The 24907-nt window shown below is 37.4% G+C and overlaps 1 protein-coding gene across 3 annotated transcripts in view; it reads right to left on the bottom strand.

Moving 5' to 3' along the window:
• Positions 1 to 24907, bottom strand: part of KIF6 (kinesin family member 6) — a 152158-nt gene that overhangs the window by 24195 nt on the left and 103056 nt on the right. For all 3 annotated transcript variants that reach the window (XM_064648467.1, XM_064648465.1, XM_064648466.1), the window contains one exon: positions 6123 to 6173. In XM_064648467.1, the coding sequence (XP_064504537.1) occupies positions 6123 to 6173 (51 nt within the window). The remainder of the gene's footprint in view (positions 1 to 6122; positions 6174 to 24907) is intronic.

The following is a 24907-nucleotide window of genomic DNA, read 5'->3' as shown; positions in this document are numbered from 1 at the left end:
AGCTGTGCTACAAGTTCATGACTCCTAATAAAAATATCGCTTGATCCAAAGATGTCTTTGCTCTTTTCTGAGCTATGATAGCTGAAGTTGAGTGGGTCACATGGGAAGCTTAATAGGAACACACAAGTAATCTCAGAATTTTCTCTGATAGTTCAAGAGGAGATATTTGCAAAGACTTCCAGTAAAGATGCAATATTCTCTTTCTTGAAGACAGAATGAAAGGGAAAACTCATGCCTGTCTCTAGAATTTAGCATTGTACCTAGAAAAACCTGCTAAGTGTCTTCTTACAGTGCATACTCTTACAGTTTTAAACTTAATTCCAATGTAATAGTGAGAAACCCTCAAAACATATTACCTAAGAAGAAACTTCAGGTACTGTGGGAAAAAAATCATTGCTGCTTGTTTAGCTGCTGCTTCGAATCCATGGTTCTTTTTCCTGACTGTGAACATCTTTACAGAAGGACTTGGTAGATACAGAAATACAAAAGCTCTTCAAGAGCTCATAGTTTTAGCCATAAACTGTGCTGACTTGAAGCACAAAACAGCATGCAAAACCAAGAGAGTAAGTTTGTTATGGTGTCTAACTTCACAGTTACCACAGGCTAAAGTCTATGCTTTTTCCCACCAAGACAAATCTGAAATAACTGCAATGACTTAAATACACTACAATAACAAGCTTCTCTAATCTACCTGTAACGTCCTATATAGCTACTTATATTTCAAGCACTTGCTTAAAAACAGATTTGGTAAATATTTCTAAAAGCACTTAATATGCTACAATAATTCTACAATGCAAATTCAAAAGCAGCTTTATCTTTGTCAGAGTAAAACTTTTAAAAAAGGCCAAGAGGTACTGGTTTCTGAATTTTCATCAAGTTTTGCTATTGGTATCTTTGTCTTAACAACAGTGAAAAATCATCATCCTTTTTAACAAGCACAATCTTACCAGCTTTCTGTCACTCTCAGAATTCCTATTTTCTTTGAAATACACTAAAGAAATCAAACCCATCACTAAAAAACAGTGGCCTTGATACCGCTAGAGGTCACCCTAGGAATAAAATAAGTTCCCTGCATGCACAAGTACAGGGAACTTTTATAAAAAACACCACTGTTGTTTGACATTTGAACTACAAATGTATAGAAGAATATAACACACAGAAACATTGTGCATATCAAAATTATGATTTGCTAAGAGAAATCTTTCCCTTATTCTGAGGCTATTGCAAACTGAATACACTGCTCTTTGGCATTCTTTATCCTTTGGATGATTAGTAGTACTGGGGACATGTTGCTTTATCTCCCACAAAAAAACCCAAACCAAACCAAACCAAACCAAACCAAACCAAACCAAACCAAACCAAACCAAACCAAACCAACCAACCAACCAAAAACCACAAAAAAAATCCCATAGAAAAAAACAAACCAAAAAAACCCCTTAAAGTTCTGGACTTCAAAGAGATTATTTCTCTAAAGTGCTTTATTTAGCCCATACATAAGATATCATTTTTCAGCACCAAGAATGATGGTCTTGAAACAGGCCATCTATTATTCTCCATGGACTGTGCTGGATTTGTGTGGGAAAACACAAACTGCCAGTTTGGTCAGCTTCTGTCATTTTCTGATTGAAAACACTTGTGTCTCTTCATTTCATGCCATCAGTACAGATCAAGAATCTTCTGCTTCATATGAAAAATGTTAAATGTCATCTCAGTTACAAGATGTAAAGAAGTGAAAGAAACCAAGGCCATTTTATTTAAATATGGATTTATTTAAATAACAGCCCAACTCCGATGCAAAACAGCGGTTTGGAAGTGAGATGTGCTTTCCATTGACACAGATCACAGCAGATGAGTTCAAGACAGTTATAATGATTAGTCTAATTAATGTTATATATGTCTGTAAAACGCTGCAATGGTTGCAGAGAACTATCATACACTTATATACCAGATACAAACCCCAGTGGATCAACTTTTCCAGTGTCATGGGCCACATTGGAAGGTTCAAGGTCAGACTGGATGGCGCTGTGAGCAACTCGATTTAGTGAAAGATGTTCTCCCTGCCCGTGGTTGGAAGGTTGGTCTGGATGACATTTAAACGTCCCTTCCAACCCAAATCATTCTATGATTCTATGAGCTAAAACTCTGGACAACTGGGAGCAGCAGTTCCCCATTCTAACTCTTCAGATATACAGAAATGTGTCAAACAACATATTTTCTTTCCATCAGGTATAGATGGGATATATGGTAGTGACAGCACCACAAGTACTGGAGGAATCGCTTCTTGAAATTCTTTCCTAACACTGGCTAGAATATTCCTGCAGGAGTACTCTGATACATTAATTATACAGCACTGTCTGTCCCTGCTTTATTCTGGTATTGATCATGTTCTTTTACTTCTAATCAAGGAAAGGTGAGTAAGCAGAATGAAACACGCTATAAAGAAACACCCATCACGGCAAGAAAAAGGATATAAGCTGATACTAATACCTTTAGAACAGGTATCTAGCCTTGAAAATGTAGGAAAAGATGACATAGAAAAGGCTACAGAGGGTACAAAGATAAGGACAAACTTTTCTATTTTTGCTTAAAACAAATGTGTTACAATTCCAAATATAAAAATAACATGCCAAAAGCCTTGCTCTCAGGCATTTGCCATACTAAATCAAATGCTGGTATGCAATATCAGGGATTCAAATATATCTGTTATTTCTGACTCACCTAGTCATTTTATTTTTTATGAGGAATGGGCTTTATCAAAGGAATTTTGCTTAAAAAAGAACTTTGGAAGAGCTCTTTGAATAATGGCAGAAATAAAGAATCTTATTTCTAAAACTCAAGTTACAAAACCAGGAAAAACAAATGGAGGTTTTGTTTGTTTTTTTGTTTTTAATAAAATATTGATAAAACTGCACCTTAATGCCGAAATCCATAAAAAGGATGCAGATTCCTTACAAAGACCCACATTTCTCCTACTTTTTTTCATTTCAAATAGCTGTACAGAGAAAGTGGAGCTAGATAGTAATTTAGTCTCAACAAACCTCCCCAGAAGCAGAAAGGTTTTTCCATCTTTTGATGTTTTCAGGAGAATTCCAAAAGAAAGGATTGCTACTAGCAAGAATTGCTACTAGCCCAGATTTCAAAACTTACACAAAAAGAGAAGGGAGTCTCATGGAAAACGTGAGGAAAAGAAAATTATTTGAAATGGAAAGCTGCAAACTTAAACTAAACTGATAAATTACCCATAATTATCAGTGATGATCGGTGATCAGGTGCTGAAGATGCTGCACCACTGGTCGCAGACTAACATTCATGTTAATTTAGGAAACTTTTCAGACTGTACATAATGGATGATCCTTCTGTGCATGTCCCAATCTGCTTGAAGCTGACTGAACAGCCTGGGGGACTTGTAGATTTACTAAACATTTCTGCTGATATGGACAGATCAGTCAAGGGTATGTTCAAGGGTACTTCCTAACTTCCAGAGTTGACCCAACAGAGGCCTCTACTCAAGATGTAGTTGAATAGGCAAAACTGTGCAAGTCATAGCACAGTTACTTCTGTTATGGAAAGTAATTGTACAAAACACACCTTTGCTACATGACTACAACCCCATAGAAGCATCCTCCCATTACAATACATCATAGGATTTCCTATGTCATCAGGCAGGTCCAGCTTAGGATTCAGTCTCCCCCCAGTGCTGGCAAGTAACGTTACACTAGCCTGCTTGCAGTCATGCTCTATCTATGCAAAACTGGAATAAGAAAATGGAGAATCAGGTCCTGTATTTTACAGAAATGCTAGTTAAAAGCATCTTAATATTTCACTAGAATCAAATAAAACCCCTACATTTCTTCTACAACACTGCAAACTCCAGGAAAAGCAATTTTTCCCTCCTATCTTTTACACCCAGCAACATTCTCATGATGCAATTTTTTCACTCTGTGAATACTTAAGCAGTGTATACATTATTTTATTTTAAATCCTTCCTAAAAATGCAGTTTGTCATGAAAAAGAAATTTTAAATCCTGCCTGAAAATATTTTTAAGCATGTTACTCTGAAAGATCTCACTGAAGATAACTAAAAGAAGTTATTTGTATAATAAAGTATTTTTATAATTAATAAAGATGAAAGTCACCCTAAGAGTGAATCTTGCAATTTTGCACAAAATATTCAATGTTTCTGGTTCTGTACTGACAAACATGAAGCAATCCCTTGTCTCTGATGAAACCTCCCATCTATTTGTGTCCTTTGTGAACTTCCAGCATATGGTGTTTTAAAAAAGACAGCTAAGAGCAATGGGCTTAGTAGTGGAGTTTTCCTTCAATAAGAAATCCACATCTTAAGCACAGCCATGAGGGAAACAAATCTACACTGTTTAAAATCCAACTAGAATAGCTTCTTCAAGAGTTTTAACCATAAAATTTTTTAAGGAAAAAAAAAAAGGCAGCTGGAACATATTAACTTGGTTTCTAATTGAAACAATGGTGTGTTTTGTTTCATGTTGGGATTTCAACAGACTCTTAATTAGAACTTTTACCACGCAGTTTTCAGTAAAAGTATCTTGATGACATTCTGGTTGTCGAGAAGTTCCTGGGAGACTTGACACCTGTTACTCCTTGGAAGAACATTCACTCAAAAAGACAGGCAAGCAAATAATACTCCCCAACTCATAGAATAAATATTAAGTCTAAATAACCAGAGTATTTAAAAGAATAATGAAAATACTGAAAAATAATTTGTGCAGTCCAGACTTTGTGATGATAGGCAGACAGCAGTGCTTAAAACAAAAGGCAAAAACGCATAGGTTGCCTGCTGCATTTTAGAATACTAATAGAATATTTACAATGTAAATGTATAGCTGGTAAAGTCACTACTATGGCATTTCGTAAGGACATGAAAAATTATGCTTACCTATGTTATGAAAAGTAGGGAGGGGAGGGGAGGGGAGGGTGCTTTTTAAACACTGTCAGGTATGGGACACTGATCACCTATCTAGGAAGCCTATTCTTGGTAAAGAAACTTTTCCTAATATCAGATCTGAACTTTCACTGATGCAGCTTTGAACCATTCCCATGTGTCCTGTTACTGGACACCAGGGAGATCAGCAGCTCCTTCATTTCCCCTTCTCATACTGATCAAAATAACTTGAGTTTATCTCCTAGGCTTTATTGACATGGACAACATTAATTTTCAGTGCTGATTATCAAAATAAAAAGGGATAGAGGTATAAAATAATAACATCATCAACAAAGCTTGAGATGCATGGGTAAATTAGAAAGAGAAACTATTTTTTTTTCTGCAGTAACTTACTTGCCTGACTTTTGGGATTAAGAAAGTCCCTCAATTTTCTCCCTCTTATTAAGAGACAAATAATGTTCTCTGTATTATGTAGACACAGAAATAAATGCATCAACTGCAATCTGGTCTGAGTTAGCTCCATCTTTTATGTGAAGAAGGTCTATGAAGGCACATTTTGGGATTCTTTTATGGATTTAAATGAAGAGGGATCTAAATTGTTATTGCAACAGCAGTTTTCTGTCAAATTTTAGATGAAGTTTATTGTCCCAGAAGTGGAATTCTCACATGAACACTCCTAGGCTGTTTCAGTACAAAGTCAGTGGAGTCAGCTTTAAGCATCTTAAAACAAATTTGGATGACTTTACACTTATATGAACAACTTACATAGACACTTTTAGCTTCACAGCTGTGTCAACAGAAACTGTAAGAAATAACTTCTCAACTCCTATAACTAGATGCGAGAGAAATGACCTGTGTATGCTTTCAGCCCCTCTCAGAACGAGAAAAATTAAAAAGGATGTTAGACAGACTGTGGCAACGTGGTTACTAGCTCAGTCTCAGGACATACCAATGTCTGTTAATGGGAATTCAAATTAGACTCATCAGAAACCAAACTCCAAAACCTATAAGAATTTTGTACTATTTTTCTCATCACATATAAAATAAGATGCCTTTAGAGTCAAATTTCAGGCAAAGTTCACAGAGTCCATGTTCTTTATGGCATGGATATTGCAGAAATACTGTGGCAAAAACTGTCATAGAAAATACAACCTGCCTCATAAGCAGATTCATCCTATCTATACCTGAAATGTTATGGTCTTACCTAGAGCTGCTCTCTGAATGTGCCTCTGGGTTATCTCTCCTTTGAGACAGTCTGTAAAGGACACAAAATGCAAATAGTTAGAATTCAAAATGTCAAAAATCAATGAAGTCATTGCTTTCCCATCATTTGAAATTCCTTGTGCTGCTGGCCAATTTTAGTTGGTTTTTTTTTTTTTTTGTGACCCATGGGACAGGAAGTTTTCTGAGTTCTGTCCTTCTCTCTACTGCAAGTAAACAAGTAGGCACAATGCGACTCTACATATCCTAAGATTTAACTTTGTCCAGTAAGAAAAACTGAAAATGAGGCTCTTTACTGTCAAGCACTTTCATAGGATAATGATCTGATGCTGCTAGATACAAAAGAAATCCAAGTAAGACTAAAAGACATAGAGAATTCCAAGTATTTTTTCAAACAGACTTACAGGTGCTAACGGTGGAAAGGAGATATTAGGTCACTAGTCTGCGTCTTTGCCAGTGAAAAATTGGTCCCCTACAGTCCATTTTTCCTGTTTGTCTAGCCCAGTTTTAAATATCTCATGTGCTAGAGCTTCTGCAAGTTCTACTAGTGTCCTGGTTCCAGACAGGACAGGGTTAATTTTTGCAGTAGCTGCGAGGGGGCATGGCTAGGACACATAGGTTATTCTATACCACCTCATGTCCTTGCAGGGATGGTGTGAAAGGGACTCTATTCCAGGGAGAAGGGGTTCTTTCCAGTTGAGAAAACATGGTAGAGGGAGCCATCCAGTATTGCCTGTTACCATGAATCCTTTCTGTATGCTGTTACTAGTAGTGTTGCTGTTAGTGTTCATTTTCTTATCTCATTGCTGTTTCCAGTAAATTGTCCTCATCTCAACCTGTGATCTTTGCCTTTTGTGCCTCCAATTCTCCTCTCCACCTGCTGCAGTGGGGAAGGGGGAGAAAGCAGGGGAGTGAGAGAAAGAGCGGTACGGGGTTTGGAGAGTCTTGGTGGGGGCACTAAATTGGGGAGCACAGTTCCTAAACCACAACAACTACTCAGCATAAGTCACAGTGTAGAGGTTGTTGATTTTCAACCAAAAATTAACTAAAATTTCGTTATCTCATTATTTCTAACTAGGCTTCCATGCCCCATATAATTCACCTTTACCCTTCTTTTATCAATTTTCATCCTGTTCTATGATATTGTTTCAGTTTACCAATTATTCCAAACCATAAGTAAATTATGACATAGATATTAATGAAAACAATAAAGGAAAAACATAATGCTAAATGCACAATTTCAGCAGTGCGTGTGTTCTGAGGGAGAATGGAATTATGCCTTTCAAGTTTTCAAATTAAAACCATTTCTAAGCAGAGACTTGTTCATAATCTTTACTAAGCTGTACATCTGGATACGAGGGAAAGAAAAAAAATCCGCAGGATTCACTTTTTTTTTCCCCAGATCTCTGATTATCTACATCATATTAGCATGCATTCTGAATTAAAAATATCCTTTTGCTTACAAGTGAAGACCTACAGAATAAACTAATCAGAGGAAATTAACTCATTAACAGTTGTCAAATGCTTAAACAGAGAATGTAAAAAAACATTTAGAATTCACAGGTCATGAGAATTAGACTGCTCTGTGAGCACAAAAGAACCATGACAAATTAAACTTTTTTGGGAATTATGAAAATAATTGTAAAGTATTTAGTAGCATTGTAGAAATGATATTGTATGCAATACATTACAGTGTAACAGTAAAGTTTTGCTGTTTTAAATATTTATAGAGAAACAAACAAACCAAAGCACCCTACCTACTCCTTGACTATAAAATAGATATTGCAGAGTTGTATTTTCCTGCAGAGGAAGTTTTATTCTTTTTAGTTATTTTTACTTAAACCAGTGAATTCTTCTGTACTTAAAGTTAGCTGTAAAATTAAGAAAAGCCTTCAGCTACTGAGAAAGAGATTAAGTGAAATAACTAACCTCATCTACCCCTGCTATAACAAACAAATAAATCCTCCACCTAAATCCCCTTAATAATTTTTACCAATAAAAGCAGTGTTAAATGATCAATGCTCACCATATTTGTGCTTTGAAAGCTTTATCAAGCAACTCAGTTGATGTCAATACTCAGTACAATGTGATTAAATGTGCTATTTATTCCCTCAAATTGCTTTTTGCTACTCTGGATATTTAGATTCTTGTATTCTATTGCACTGTATCACACAGAGTGATGTTACTCAATATTGAGCCATGAGACAGTCATGAAACAATTCGTAGTAATCTTGAGATTCATCTCAATGGATTACCATTAACTGAGGTGCCTCAGAAAGCTATCTATATGTTTATCTTCATGTAAGAGCTTATAAACTCTCTTTCTTATGCACTGTGAGCTGCAAAAGGCAGCTGCCATTGTCATATGATAAAAATGGTTGTAGTAGTGAGAATATGCTGTTCATCAAGAGCCAACTGAAAAAAAGGGTGACATACGGTTCTCAATCCTGTCAATATATGGTGTTATTTGTCCTTCTTTAACCTTGCTAGAAACAGATCATCAGCAATCTAAATGTTTTGCATTTCAAGTGGCAATGAGGTCAACTGAAAAAAGCAAGGCAAACAAGTCAATGAAAGTAAGATCGAACAGATAGATAACAGCTTGCCATCAGTACAAATATGTGGAAACACAAGAACATGGGGACTGTTTTTAAATGATTATAGCCAAGAGGCTTGACTTTTAATTACGTAGAATTCACTTTCAACACAGCTGGGACAGAAACCACAGAGGCTGCAAAAGTTCTGCTTCTATTGCAAGCTTTCTCAGATCGGTCAGCAGTGTGAATGCTCCCAAATGCTCCTCTCCCCTTTCATTCTAGCCTTTGTACACTACTGCTCCATCCATGACATGGACCATGATGTTGCAAGAAACCTCGTCCTTCTTCAATTTGGCAGCTTTGTGAAAGAATGAGAAGCTGGAACCACACCACCTGTAGTCAGAGAGGAACCAAAGAAAACTTCTCTTTTGGCCAGAAAAATAAAAATCCAGCATCAGCACTCTTCTAGCAAGAGTTTTTGTTCTTTAAATAGAAACAGAAAGGTGACATTTTTCCGATTCACACAGTCCAAACTGCCTTTTCAAGGCAGCAAAAACTGAACTTCATTTTGCAGAAAACTTCTTGAGGAGAAACTGTAATTGAAATGGGAAAAGTAGCCCAAAAAGGAATTCTGATTCCGAGGACATGGTGGTATCATGAGGCACCTGACTATAATTCCATACCAAGACTTAGCCAGATATTATTTAATCTTTCAATTTGTTTTAATCCAATTTGAAATCTGACAGTTTATGTCGATTTAATTTGGAAAAAATTGGTTTTCACGTAGAAACTCTTATTTTTGACATAACCTTAAGATTCTCTGTGCATGTTTTTCATTAAAGTAATCTTGTTTTGTTTTCAGGATAAATACTTGTGGGGGAGAACGAATGTTTCTGAACTGTTCTACTTTTCTGCCTCTGAGAACATTAATGCAAGGCTTGAAGTTCATAAGTGACAGAAGTAGGGGGTGATTCCAGTACTGTTGCCTGCACAGATCTTCCCATATAAACAAATGGAAGACTTCAGTCTTTAGTACTGCCAGTTCTGCAATCTTCATAAACACAAATATTTACCCAAAGAAATATGAAGAATCACATTCTCATTAAAATACCCATGTCTTCTGATTCCAACAGTATAAAGTTGTGGACAAGGTAGTGCTTAAATGTGGTTTGCAAAAATTGAATTTAAGACTTGGAGAACATCTCTCAACATATGGCTAATTATGTTTTCTGAAGTTTCACCAAACAAGAAGTTAAAAATAGGTCTATAGCTGATACCAAATTTTTTCCAGTGGAGTCATTCTTCATTTGGAGATAACAGTCCCAAGAAAATGTTGAATGCTGCAACTCTACATGTTTTGGCAAAAAAGTAGTTTTGGGGAATTTAAGAATTCACTCAGCATGCAGCCAGCTGTCATTAAGGTTGTGATAAATCTATTGTTTTTGGCCTGTGTTTCTGGACACATGTACCATCCTGAGGTATGGAAAAGAGATGAACTGGTAACACAGAAATTCAGCTTTGTGACAGGAGACAAAAGCAAGAAGGGAAACAGAGAACACTAGAAAAATGGACTAGAGAAATCTAATTAAGATTGATGTAAAGCAGAAGAAACTATCCCATACGGTGACTAAATATGAATACATAACTTGAATAATATGGCTTTAACTTCTTGTCTTTGTGTTGTTTCAGACTGTTTCAAGGATCTGAAATTATCTTCCAAATTATTACAGACAATGAATGCTTTGGCCATACTGCATATGCTTCAATTGAAAAATGAGTATATTACAATTAAGAAAACAGTGATTAAAAAAAGTATTTTCATTTTGTTTGAGTCCGTATGACAGGTTTTAAAACTACTCTTACATTTTATCAGATCCTCCATATAATACTATTATAATGTTTCAAAGGCTGCTAACTTAAAAGATAGAAGTGCTGGTCAAGTAAAGAGTACACCTACAACCTTAACTCCCTTCCTTTGAGAATATTTGTTGCTATTGGTATGGATAGACCTTTAACTTGGCACAGGGTCTCTTCTGACTCAGTAATTGACAGGCTACAGCCTTTGTCAATAACTCTTTATCTCCTGTTATTTTTTAGTATTTTTCTATTATTTTACATTTTCCAAGCCTATGTTTATCCTAATTAGTCCTTCCATCCTGGAGATCCTGAAATCTTCACACCTCATCTAGGATGCTGTATCTCCTTCTTTCTTCATCGTGAAATCGTTTTTGATGTTACATAAAATATTAAGCTGAAAAACCTCATATGCATCCAGGGAACCTCTGATTCCTGGAATTCACCCTCCAGGAAATTCTAGGTCCCTAACTGAGCTATATGGTAGTAGTTGTTTCTTTTTTTTTCTGTTTCTTTCCCCCAGTCCCACCAGAGGGGAATGAGCAAGTGGCTGTGTGATGCTTAGTTGCCAGCTGGGGTTAAACCATTGCAGGAAATATGCGGGGGTTTTGTTTGTAATGCAATGCCCCTACATTTGCAGTTGGACCCAGCTATGAAGACCTAATTAAGACTCTGGATCTATTAAATCTGATTCATAAAGTTGAGTGCCCCCACTTGAATCAGATAAGAAGTCCTGCTGAATGAGCACAAATTAAATCTACATATTCAGCAAATAAGCACTGAAGCAGGCTTTTACAAAGAGGGCAGTAGTCACATAAATTCCATGAGCCTTGTAGAGGTATATTTTTAACTGCATTTGAGGTCAGAGTTGTAACAGCTTACGAAGTGTTCCTGAAAGTAGGGGACATTGAACCCAAATGGAGATATTCAAGTGGAATAATTTCTCAAATGAAGAATATCAAACACAGACAGTTATTGCAAATCTTACCAGATGTGGTAGATACTTTTTAAAATCTGATGCTGAAATTGTATGAGAACGCAGTCTATGACAAAAAGTATCTGATAAGAAAAATCATGGAATTAAATAAAAAAGATTCTGTTCTAACTCAAAATCTTGCAGCATTAAGAGCAGATAAACCATTCAGCTTTTCTCTGACCCAGAGAAAGATTTGGGAAAAAATTCTTACTATTTTTCAAACTTAGTCCTTCGATAGCAAAAACGTTGGCTCAGTTGGCTCTCTTAGGACAACATGTAGAGGCAAAGTAGTCTGCATTAGCAGCACTATTTCTGACGAAAATGCTTTATTTTGGGATACGTGGTTGACCAAATCCCCACGTGATCTGACAGCTCCTCATTTTCAGAAAGGCCTTGGTGGTATAAGGGGAGAAAACACAGTATTGCAGCACTCAAGGCCTCCTGACTATAGCACATGCATTTTTAAAGGTATAAAATACAACTCTCATCAGCATCAAAAATAAATTAATGACAATATGTGAGGTGACATATTGTTAAGTATGACCTGCTGCAGCAGATTTCTGCCTTTTGTTCACTGAAGAAACATCTCCAGTGGTTTAAGATTTTACTGGCTCTCCTTTCTCCTTTTCCCTCTCCCTTCCCTTCATCCCAAAGTTTGCTGTCAAACGTCACTGCCCCACAGCAGAGGGGGTAGAAGCAAATGTCTGCCTGTGTTCTGCTTGCTCTAGCACAGTTTGGCACCTCAGCACAAGCATATAAGCAATTTAAGTGAGACACTATCATGGAGTCAACTACAATGTAGTAAACACTCTCTCTCGTTTGCCAGCTGGGAAGAAAGAATTGGAGACAGTAACTGCCAGCAAAGAGATGGGGCACACCATTGGAAGCAAGGTAGCTGATAGTATTTAGTAGAATTCATCGGTGAGAGACTCCAGAAAAGACAAGAGGTTCAGAATTGGAAGCACAACCCTGACTTCCACACCAAATTCATAGTTGCAAACCATAGCCTAAGCTTAGCACATCAACAAACACACATGGAAACACACCATTTTCCCAACTTAATCTCCTTCCTTGAAGCTTAAATATCACAGATTCAAATGCATATATTTTACTATAATGTAGGATACTGCACATTTTGGGATTACTATTTAAAATATCTGACTGGGACATGCTTCCTTCCTTACCATACTCAGCTGAGACAATAACAGTTTTTATTGAGACATTTATTACCTTCAAACGTGATCAAATTTACAGACAGCAAGCTTATGAGACAGCAGCCACTGACAGTCATTTCTATAGGATGACACTGGACTTCTCAGGAAGGATTTCTTCTCTGAAAGTGTGGTCAGGCATTGGGATGGGCTTCCCAGGGAGGTGGTGGAGTCACCATCCCTGGAGGTGTTCAAGAAACAACTGAATATGGCACATAGTGCCATGGTCTAGTTAGAGAGATGGTGACTGGTCAAAGGTTGAACTCAATGATCTTGGAGGTCTTTTGCAACCTAAGTGATTCTGTGATTCACTGATTATTCCTTAAGCTACTCAATATACAGTCCTCTAAACTCTGTACCCATTTCTGTGCATTTATTTCTAACCTCCATATTAAGTCTCTTTCCATTTTCCTACATGTTCTTGTTAGTTCTGGCCAGATTACATTTTTTTTTTCCTCACAAGCTGATTATTTACACTTTCTGATTGATGGTCATTCCTGTAACTGTTTATTGTTTGGCCTGCATTTCCACAGCACCCTTTATACCATATTTTTTTTTTCTACTAGCCTTTCATACACTCTGGCTGCTACAGAACAAAAAAATGCTCTGATAGGGTTAAACAGCATAGCTGTAGAGAAACTCAATTTATTTTCCTGATGACATGATTCAGGACCTCTCTCTTGCTCTAAGTACAGACCTGTCATAGGCTGCATAGGCCTTAATTGTTTGGGTATTCCCCAAGGTCCCATTCATATAAATGAGGGAAATGCTAGCATGTTCCACAACTCCCATTCACCCAAAGGCACAGGACTTCTTTCCATAGGAAGCAGAATATGGCAAGTGGCTAGTGCAGACAAATTCCTAACAAATCAGATACTGAACATTGGGATATCTAGGATAACCAACGGAAAACACAAAGGGGTCTGGACTTCAGTTCAACATCTCCTTGAAAGTGGAACTCAGAACCTGGATGCTTTCTGAATCTAGAAACAAATGCTTGGACCTTTATTCTATTGTCCCAAGGTTGGCTGTCACTACTTATTGCTGTCCAGGCATTTTTAGCCAAGCACAGATATATAGCAGCAAGCATATTCCAGGACACTTCAGCAGAAGGACACATCGTTTCTGGATTCTCAGTGGGGAGGGTATAGGTAGTTCAGTCAATAAAGCAGTGCTTCTGTATGCACTAGCAATGGCAGTTAGTTGCATTTCAGGAACTAAAGTGAACAGGTTCCTTTTTTTTTCCTTTTTCCTGGATAGCTCTTCTGAATTTAGGTACCTAAATTTAATTTAAGCTATATCTTAGGTGCCAGTGTGCTATTTTAGGTATTGCCCTAAGTTAACAAATATTCTGTGTATCTATCTTCATATGCTAGGAAAGACACAGAAATAATGCACATCTGGAAACTGTTGTTCTGTTGTTTATCACATGTATTTGTTCATGAATTAAATATTAAGCTGGTCCAAAAAGCATGACTGAAAAGCAATGCCATATGGATAAGGAGTCATAATCTGTAAATTTAGTGTTCTGGATGCTCATATGACTAAATGTAGCTTATCTCTTGATTATTTCTGAAGAATTAATGTGAAGAGAAAGAATAAGGAAAATAAAGTCAGAGAAACAGCTTTGTATACAGCTCTTTTGTTTTTTAATGTCCAAATATAAGAAGCTTAAAAAATAAATAAAGGGTCTTAAAAGTACAGACAAGCAAAGTCAAAACCAAAGAATTTTGCCCTCTCAAGTTTTAAACAGAGTGACTATATCCACGTACAAGATGAACACAGTTATTTCCTGTTACTAATACTGCCTGCATGGCTTTGTAATTTCTATGCAACAATCCGATGTCCAGTTTCATACTGTGACATTTTTTCTGGCCAAATTTGCTCAACATAAAATTGAGTATAGAGTTCCAGGCCTCACTATATACTTCAGTTTCACAGACTTTTAAAATTTTTCTATCTTTACCAAGAAATTGTCCTGGAATTTCATACTGCTGTGTAAACTTCTGGTCAGATGAGACAGAGTGATGTTAAAAACCTGACAGACATGACACAAAATTAAAAATAAAATAAATTAAAAAAATTATAGTGCTCAAGGTCATTTACCACATTTTGAGGGTATGTATGCAAAGGTTTCATGGTGAAAGAAACAAGATCAGAGTAAGAATGGGTGTATGATACATTTTTAATGCTCATTCACTTGTATGTACCAAACCTTTGAGAAATTACTTGGTAAAATATGTTAGACACATATTAACATCTCAGTAAAATATGAAATAGGTTCCTGTAAAGATACAGCATATATTTAGTGTTGTGCATAAGCCTAAGTCTGCTTCTTGAATTGTTCAGCAATTTAAAATGCAACCTGATTCTACATAAGTGGCACAATGATGTTATCAGCTCTGAACAGACGTCATCCCTCAGTCTTAACAAAAGTGCATGAGAAAATCTTCCTAATACAGCTATTCTCTGTTGATTGCACTCCTTCTGCAACATCCATCTGTGGTGACATCACTAGTCCTACATGATTTAGGAACTAGTTTGATTAGAAAAAAACGGCTATTGTATTTCAGTAGATGTAGGTTGGTATGCCTATACTGCAAGTCTGCATGAATGCTGTCCAGATGTGTAAATGAACCACAAGATGCTATGAAAAACAAATTTGTATTTCTGTGCTCTTGAAGGGGTATCACTCTTTAACAGTACTACTCTGAATAAGCTGAGGTCTACTTCTCTAGAGTTTGAAGGTTTAATTTTTCACTCTTAAAATCTCTGGCTATCCAGTAGTAAAGACGCACATGACTTAAATGCAGGACACAAAGGAATACTAAATTTCCTCATGACACTAAATTGGGAGGAGCTGCTGACTCCCTTGAGGGAAGCGAGGTCCTGCAGGAGACCTTGACAAATTAGAGAGATGGACAACCACAAGGACAAGAGCTGGATTATGCACCTGGGATGGGGCAATCCTGGTTGCATGTATAGACTAGGAAATGATAGGCTGGAGAGCAGCACTGTGGAAAGGGACCTGGGGGTCTTGATCTGTGGCAAGTTGAACATGAGTCAGCAGTGCCCTGGCAGCCAGGAGGGCCAACCGTGTCCTGGAGGGCATGAGGAAAAGCATTGCCAGACGGTTGAGAGAGGGGATTGTCCCGCTCTGCTCTGCACTGAGGTGGCCTCACATTGAATATTGTGTGCAGCTTTGGGCACCACAATATAAGAAAGATATTCAGCTCTTAGAGAGCATCCAAAGGAAGGCAACAAAGATGGTGAAGGACCTTGATGGGAAGCCGTATGAGGAGTGGCTGAGATCACTTGGTCTGTTGAGCCTGGACAAGAGGAGACTGAGGGGAGACCTCATTGTGATCTTCAACATCCTCACAGGGGGAAGTAAAGGGACAGGCACTGTTCTCTTCTCTGTGGTGACCAGTGTCAGAACCTGAAGGAATGGCCTGAAGTTGTGTCAGGGGAGGTTTAGTTTGGATATTAGAAAAAGGTTCTTCCCTCAGAGGGTGGTTGGGCACTGGAACAGGCTCCCCAGGGAAGTGGTCACAGCACCAAGCCAGACAGAGTTCAAGAAGCTCTCAGGCACATGGTGTTACTCTTGGGATGTCCTGTGCAGACCAGGAGTTGGACTCAATGATCCTGATGGGTTCCTTCCTACTCAGCATATTCTATGATTCTATGATCAAGAAAAACTTTTTGTACTAAAGACTGTAGGATTTAAACACCAGCCCCCCAGTACAGCATGAACTATCATCTAGCATCTTTTCTTTAAAAGAGCAAATTTAACAGGTTGACTTAAGAACAGACTCCCTAATAAAAGAGCAAAATGCAGTGTAGCAATCCAGCATGACTACATGTTTTCAGTCTAAAGACAGCTTACAGGCAGAAAATCTGTTACTAAGCAGCATTTTTCAAAGTTTATAGTCATAACAGTTCATAGCTTGATTAAATCCAATGAGCTTGGTCAATTTGTTTTAGTTATTCTAGTGAAAACCTTAAGTAAAAAGTGTTTACATGGTGTCTTCCTGAGCATAACTTTTTCCCCTGAAAATACTTCGGTTTCTAAAGAACAGAACATCATTTGTAATAATTAGAAAATGAAAATGTTTCCTACATATGTAGATTCCAATACAGATCCAAAGAAAACATTAACATCTTAGGCCTGCAGTGACTGTTACACTAATAAGGTTCTTCTGTTGAAAGAATAGCACACCAGGGGAGCATAATAGAGCTGTTCAAATGAATTCGTTCAGTTTGGTATTTTCTGAATAAGTCATTTGACAAATTGTGTTTTCTCATTCTAAGGACCCATTCAGCCTATGCACTGTCACCCTGGGGCATTGCCTATTGTTTGAAAGTAAAAACAAACATATGCAAGCTACTCTGAAACAATGGACAATATTTAGCATTGGCATTAACATATGCATTGCCCCCTGAAGCCAAAAGACTTGTACCTTCTGAAATGACTTTCCTAAGTGCTGCTGCAAAGACTATATTATATTACCAAAGATGGTATTCTCTTCTTATAAGGAGGAGCAGAAAAAGCAAAAAGGCTGTCAGAAAGCTGCTAGAGCTGCCTAGTTCTCTTGTCAGTCTGATCTCTAAAAGATCAGGTAAGACAAATCCTACAGCAGCTGGTGGTGACAGGGCAATGACGTCTTTCTTTCTGTCTTCTCTGACAATTGTCCTAGCATGATCCACACTGAAGCAGTGGCAGAACAGAACGCTCTGTCACAGCTCCATCAATCTAGGTCTGCCTCTGAAGTGAGACAAACACTAGACCTAGATGTTTACACTGCATACAGTAAGTATAGCAGATGAACTCTCTCTCTCTTAATTTCAGAAAGACAAAGTAATGCTTTACAGTTTAGTCCTTCCTCCTTATTTGCACATCTTACTACCAGTTTTCTGGGGACTCTCATTCAGCTAAAAATATTATTTTATTATACATTGCCTAATCATAGGGTGTTAAGAATTACACTCAGCAAATATAACTACTCCAAGACAATGTGAGCCTTGCTCACATGGAAATCTGAAATTCTAAGAAAAATTCTCTCGAGTATCAAAAAATATGATCTGGTAATTACAAACAAGGCAGTTAATTGATTACTCTGACTCACTATGAACACTGTGAAGAAACAAAAAAAGTCATTAACATGAACTTTCCACTGAACTGCTAACAAGAAAGAAAAATATATTCCCATCACTCTGCTTTATATTATGAGACAACTGGCTGCTCCTAGGATAAGAAAATAGGTTGTGGAAGCTTCCATCACAGCATTGAGTCTGCCCCAAGAGGGTAGCCACCAGCTACCATGTTGTAGCTATCTGCCAGGCCTGTGTAAAATTCATGACATCTATTCTGCATTACAGCACCTTGAGAGAAGTCTTCCAAAAGATGCTGTGAGAGAGCATAGCATTTTTATATTGTGCTCTACAGATCCCTGGCTAAACTGGGCCATAGAAATCATGCCTGAAGCAGTAGAAAAAGAATCTTAACAGAATCAAGTTGAAAGTAAGCTACATTTCATCATGGAAGGAAGGAAATAAGTGAAAATGGAACGAGTTATAACCACACAGAAAAATAAGATGTAGCATCCTGCAAAGCAAAGTAAATCACATTTCTACAATGGACAAACTGCAGATGGTGACAGAGTGGTTAAGAAAATAAAATCTGCAGAAACTCAGCTGTTTTTCTGTATTTTCAATTCCGTGCTTCCAAAAATCAAAATGTAATATTTAAAAAATAGATTCCAAAACTGCAGTCATAATGGCATGGTGATTAGACATTTATCCAAAACAAACACACATAGGAACAATGTTTTTTCAGTATTAGGTTGCAAAACAATTGGGCCAAGAAATTAAGGAGAAAGAATCCGAAGACTGTGTCAGCCATGCTGAATGGCTTCAGCTTTAACAGCTACTGCTATTTTTGGTGGACACATAAACATTCCATTTATTACAAAACTGCTTTGAAAGTGACCTGGAGATCAGAAACAGACTGAAGCTTCTAGGCACTGGGCCACGCTGAATAACATCCCAGCTGGGAAATTACATCTGGGGGACTGTTTGTCCCAATAGCCTGTTTTCTCTTCTGTTTTTCTGACAGATGGCTGCAGGTTTTGCAGAGCTAATGTGCTTTGTTATATTAGTCATAAATTACATCCCTCAGAAGTAAACAACATAGTTACACACCCGAGATGAAGTATGGAAGAAATACTAATTCTGTTCCATTTTCTGATCCAACTTGTGTTCGAAGACCAAGAGTGACTCTGTTAAGTGACAGAGGACAGATGCAACATATAGGCAGACTCCCAGGAGACAGGAAATCAGTGGAGGCTAATTGCATTGAGGCTTTATTTTTCCATATATCCCAGTGCAAAACAGAAGTGATGAAGCAGCAGGAAGGAAACTTTTTCTTTCTCAGAAAGCTTCCAATCTACACTGATGTGTTCTTGTCAAATCTCCTACTTCTCATACTAAACTATGGTTTCAGCCTGTTCTAGATTCCTGATCTGGCTGTTCATCTGGAACTTCTTGGGTACTGAACAGTCCAGCCAGGGCTCCTGGACACATAAATCTTGGTACATGCAGCAAGCATGCAGACTGATACTGAGCAGGCTTTGTAGAAGGCCCACACAGTACGTTTGACATCTACAGAATGTGCCTGATGAATTGCACACCTTGAGCTGCACCAACTGCCCAGCTGCACATCCTCAGCACATCCTGAGCATGTTAGATTCACCACATTGCTCAGATTTCTGTCTGTGAAAAAAATTCTGGGACCTTTGGTTTTTTTGATGCCAAACATTGATGGATGCATTAAGGCTCAGTTCTCAGGGATCTTTCTACATAAAAAAAAACCCAACCCAAACCAAACCAAACAAAAACCAACAAGAACTAAAGAACAAGATAAATAGCAAACTCGCTTGCTGTTCTTGCAGGTTTTATGTCTCTCATGACACAAAATTCAGTGTAGTATTTAAGGGTGGTATACAACACTTCCATAGGGTGAAACACTTGCTTATTAAATAAGAAAAATACCTTGAAAGTCCACATCATACCTCTTATATCATTCCTGAAGACCATGAATGAGAAAACATGTAAAGGTAACCACATTTGAAATACAGGACAATCCTAAAGTGACTGGCTGAGTGCACAACCACGAATTACTCCCAAAATCAAAAGGAAGCTGAGCAGTCTTACTGATATAAAGATAGGTGAAATTGTGAATGGAGTTCAAGGAGGCAGCTTTGGAGACCTCAAAGGTGGACAATATTGCAATATATTTCACACTATAAGTGATAGTGTTTGTCTGTTTAAAATAATTACTACTATAGGTTACAGGTTTAGCAGGACCAAGTGCAAGCTGCTGCACCAGGGTCAGGGCAACTCCTGGTATCAATACAGGCTGGGGGATGAACAGATCAAGAGCAGCGCTGCTGAGAGGGACCTAGGAGTGCTGGTGGATGAGAGGCTGGACATGAGCCAGCAATGTGCACAATTGCAGCCCAAAAAGCCAATTGTGTCCTGGGCTGCATCAAAAGCAGTATGTCCAGCAGGTCAAAGGAGGTGATTCTGCCCCTCTACTCTGTTCTTGTGAGACCCTATCTGGAGCAGTACATCCAGCTCTTGGGTTCCTGCACAGGAAGGACATTGACCTTTTAGAGTTAGTCCAGAGGAGGAATACCAAGATGATTAGAAGGATGAAGCACCTCTCCTATGAGGAAAGGCTGAGAGAATTGGGATTGTTCAGCCTGGAAAAGAGACAGCCTAGGGGTGTCCTAATTGTGGCCTTCCAGTGCCAGAAGGGAGCCTACAAGAAAGACAGAGAGGGACAAAGAGCATGTAGTGACAGTACAAGGGGGAACAGCTTCAAACTGAAGGAGAGTAGGTTTAGAATAGATATTATGAAGAAATTCTTTACTGTGAGGGTGTTAAGACACTGGAACAGGTTGCCCAGAGAAGGTGTGGATGTTTCATCCCAGAAAGTGTTTAAGGCCAGGCTAGTCAGGTTTTGAGCAACCTGTTCTAGTGAAAGGTGTCCCTGCTTTTCGCAGGGGGGTTGGAACAAGATGATCTTTAAGGTCTCTTCCTACCAAAAATATTCAATGAGTCTATGATTCTTTGTCTAATGCTTGTTGCCCTTTATCAACTAAAACAACAATAAAGACAAATATGGAAATATTTTCAGAATTTTCTTTTCAATCTGTACACAAGTAGAACTCAAACTGACCTCAGCTAGAGTTTCTCTTTGGTGAGGATTTCAAGATTTCAAATTCCATGGATTCCATTGCTGAGAATGGCAATTCATAAAAGCTACCTGAAGAATGAAATGCTGTGGACTGACATTATTGAGTTATCTGCTCATTATATCTGCATACTGAATTCATTTATTTATGAGTTGTTTGCATCTCATTTGAACCATATTTTTCTATGGCACGTAACTTCTCTTCTTGAAGTTTCTCAATCTCTTTTTAAACCCGATCTTGCCATTTTTCTCCCACACTAGTCATTTCCAGTAAAATTCACTGAGCATATAGATCAGATATGAGTCTGCCTAAGTACTTGATACTTTCTGGAATTAAACTAGAACAGTGAATTAGATCAGCAGCTATGAAGTTGCAATGTTTATTTCCATAAAAGAATAAGTATCTCAGAATATTACAGTATAGAATGGAATGCATTTCAAAGCATAGTAATTTCTCTCTTATTATAGCCTTACTTTATTCATGGTTGAAACAATGTCTCTCTCTCTCTCTGAAGCTAATGTCTGACTCAGAACTATATATTAATATAAAGCAATAGATAATACTACCAATATTAATGATCTTTAAGAAAGCAATGCAGTGATTTTGATGGATTTTCATATCGCAAATAATTTTGAGGATTTTAATTTCATTTAGATTCCATGTAAAGCATGGAATTTTTCTTCAACAGAGAAATGTCATCCTTCCAAAATACAGACACTTCTTCAGCAAAATGTTTTAAAATGCTATTTGCTCATTCATGACTTCCCTCAATTCTTTCAGCCCATATAATCATGGCTTAAAATATGTGTAACATTCCTAAGATCAGCCTCGGGATTCTAGTTCTTAACTAACTGATTCTCCTTTTTCAAAGTAATTTATTGCCTGCATGTGAAGCTAAAACAATGCAGATATACAACATAGCCAACAGAGTGCTCTTAGACTACTTCTGCCTAAAAAACCTAACTTTGTCTTATTTCTTTTCTTATCTGTGCAAAAACGCTGCTATCAGTTCCCTTTATAAAGATGTGCAGGTATAAAGAAAACCTTTGCAAGAAATACTCTTAGCTTGGAGTTTAAATGTAGGTCTACTTGGCTATCTCCATAGGGAGGTAGGGTGACCATAACAAAATTAATTTTCATGTATATATACATAGCATCTTGCCTATAGAGAAAAAGGTGATTAAAATTCTGGGTTTATATTAATTAGGTTTGGATTAGGTTTAACACCTACTGTGCATTTACAGAGATAACAATGTGACATACAAGACAGTGAACCAGAATCAATATTATCCTTAGCACTGCAATGTCTTGTCCTTGCTCTCCTCCAGTCCTCACCATTTCAGTGCAGAACCCCATTAACTGGGATATATATGAAAATTATTTGAATAATTTGCAAGAAGATTAAATGAAGAGTCTTCAATAACCGTGCTTTGCAATTCTCAGATATGCTGTCACTGAAGATGATAATTGGCTTTGGTATTCTATGATCTTGTGCACTAAACTCAAAGCCTGAAATGAGGCAGAGCAGTGCAACAGCTCAGCATTCCTGTGGGTATAGATGCACCACCAACATCATGTGCACATAATCCACCCACCTACCCTTTTTCATTCCAAAAGTGCCTGTTTCCTCACACAGTTATTACTCCCACTTGAGTTTGCCCTTCCTCTCACAGCTTCAATCATAATGTTAGCTGATTTCTGGACAGACTACAAACAACAACTGCTTCCCTTTGGGCATTAAATACCATTTAGTATGCTTTTTTCCTTTAGGAAATAACTAAACCTAATAGTGTTAAAAATACCCCAAAATAGTCAGACAATTATAGGAATGAACTTGGAAATTTTTACTACTCTTGAATGCACCTAACACATAGCACATTCTTGTATACAGGCAAGTTTTTTAGTGGCAAAATTCAGAATGAATATATCAGTTTAATTTACACTGAAAACAGTAGTTTTAATTCCACCAACTCACTCTGTGATCAATGTAGTAGTAGTTAGGCCTTTTTTTTTGGTTACCTAATGCTTTGTGGTTTGTTCAGATGAAGACTAGTCCTTACTGTCAGAGTCTCTTCACATAGAATGTTTCCAGTAAAACCACCTGTTGATAACAGCACCCTAGGAAAAAACCCTCCTGCTAACCCTGATGAGGGGAGAAGTTTTGATTTCAATCTTGATGATTCTCACCATCTGGCTCCATTCAAATTGGCAATAAATTAAACTAACTTTCTCCAACTTGAGTCCGTTTCACCTGTGATGGTAGTTGGTAAGTGATCTCATCTTAATCTCAACCCACAAGCTTTTTCTTCTTACTTTTTTCTCCTGTTCTGTTGAGGAAAGGATATGAGAGAGCAGCTGGATAGCCAGCTGAGGTTGACCCATCACAATGGGCTAGGCACAATCACTCAAGTTTTTGCAAGGAGAAATTCTATACCTTCACTATTCTGAAATAAAATCCTTGGCTTCAGCATCAAATTTCCTTCACTAAGTCTCTTTCAGTAATACCAAAAGGATCTATAGTTCTTGTTAGAAACCATAATTCTCTGAAAACGATACAATACAAAAACACATGCAGTGGCACAGCATTTTTTTCCCAAGAAAAGAAACCTATTCTTTTTTGTTCTTTAGCCAGTGAAATACACACTTTTAAAGTTCTTAATGTTGGAGAAAGGCAAAAATGTACTTTGTGTCAGTGCTGGCCCACTTTCCACTTTTTCTACATTGGTTATCGAGTTCTCATTATTTCCTGGTCTCTCAGTTATTTTTTTCCAGTTTCACTCATGTTGGTTTTCTTTATTTGTCTTTTAAAAACTAGTCTTTGGGTACGTTCTCCAGTCATACATAAACAATTCTGAAGAGTTCACTCAAACAAATCCAGACGTCTACATGTTCAAACTCCATACAATTTCTCTGTCTTTTTTGGTGTATTTATGCAATATATTGACTTGCAAAAATAATTGTCCCTCAATGCTTTCACCAAAACTCTCTGTTCCTTTCTTTCGGCTTACACAGAAGTTAGTGTGATAATGCAGCAAACAGGGTCACTACAATGACCCTGACTAAGAAACACTTCCTTCTTTTTCTTCTTTTGTTTTCATTGATCAGTAAAGAAACTTTTCATCCTACAATGAAATCCACTCCCTTACTTCTAGGAGGTCATTATGAAAAGTAAGCATAATGACAAATCTAAGACATATCTATTATTTTCCATAAAAATAATTTAAAAATCTCTGTATTCTCTGTAGTGCTATTAAACATAAAAGAAGACAGAATCCAGGACTATGTGGTAGGGTAGCAAAAGGCATGTAGCCTTGAATGTCTCATTTCTGATATTATAGTCACTCTACACTTGAAATCCACCTTACACATAGACATTGTTCTCCTTAATCTTTTTATGCAAGCAGCAACATCAGCAAAAGCCTACCACGAAAATCTTACTGCAAATTTCTTTTTACAGCCCTAACTTCCTGATGTTTTTGAAATGCTAGTGTAATTGAGAAGGGGTTGGAGTATTCTGTGTACTTTTCACTGCAAAACACTAATATTTCCAAAGTCAGAATGAAGGGCTATTTATGACATAAAAGTTACAGCCAACTGCTGCTATCAGTATCTCAAAATATAATCAGACTGCATGAAATGTGCTCTATGGCCTCTGTGGTGCATAGTTTTATACTATTAAAAGTAGCTTAGAAATAATGGAAACTGATATTGATGGGATCTGTTCTTGATTGAGCACAACAAGGCAGATAGGAATGCTTAAGGAAACTGAAACAATAATAAAAGTAAATTAAAGATCCAGTTGCAGGCTGCAGATGACTCTTATTTCTCCTACCACATTTTCAGTAAAGACTTGGCAGGCTAGTAAACTTAGCATCTTTAATGGCCTTCTGAATATGTAAGCTATGATGAAGCAGACTTAACTGAATAATTGT

Source organism: Pseudopipra pipra, chromosome 3 (genome assembly GCF_036250125.1).
Source record: "Pseudopipra pipra isolate bDixPip1 chromosome 3, bDixPip1.hap1, whole genome shotgun sequence".
Classification (NCBI taxonomy): domain Eukaryota; kingdom Metazoa; phylum Chordata; class Aves; order Passeriformes; family Pipridae; genus Pseudopipra; species Pseudopipra pipra.
Note: the sequence above shows the minus strand (reverse complement) of the source record. Positions and strands in the feature narration are given on the sequence as shown.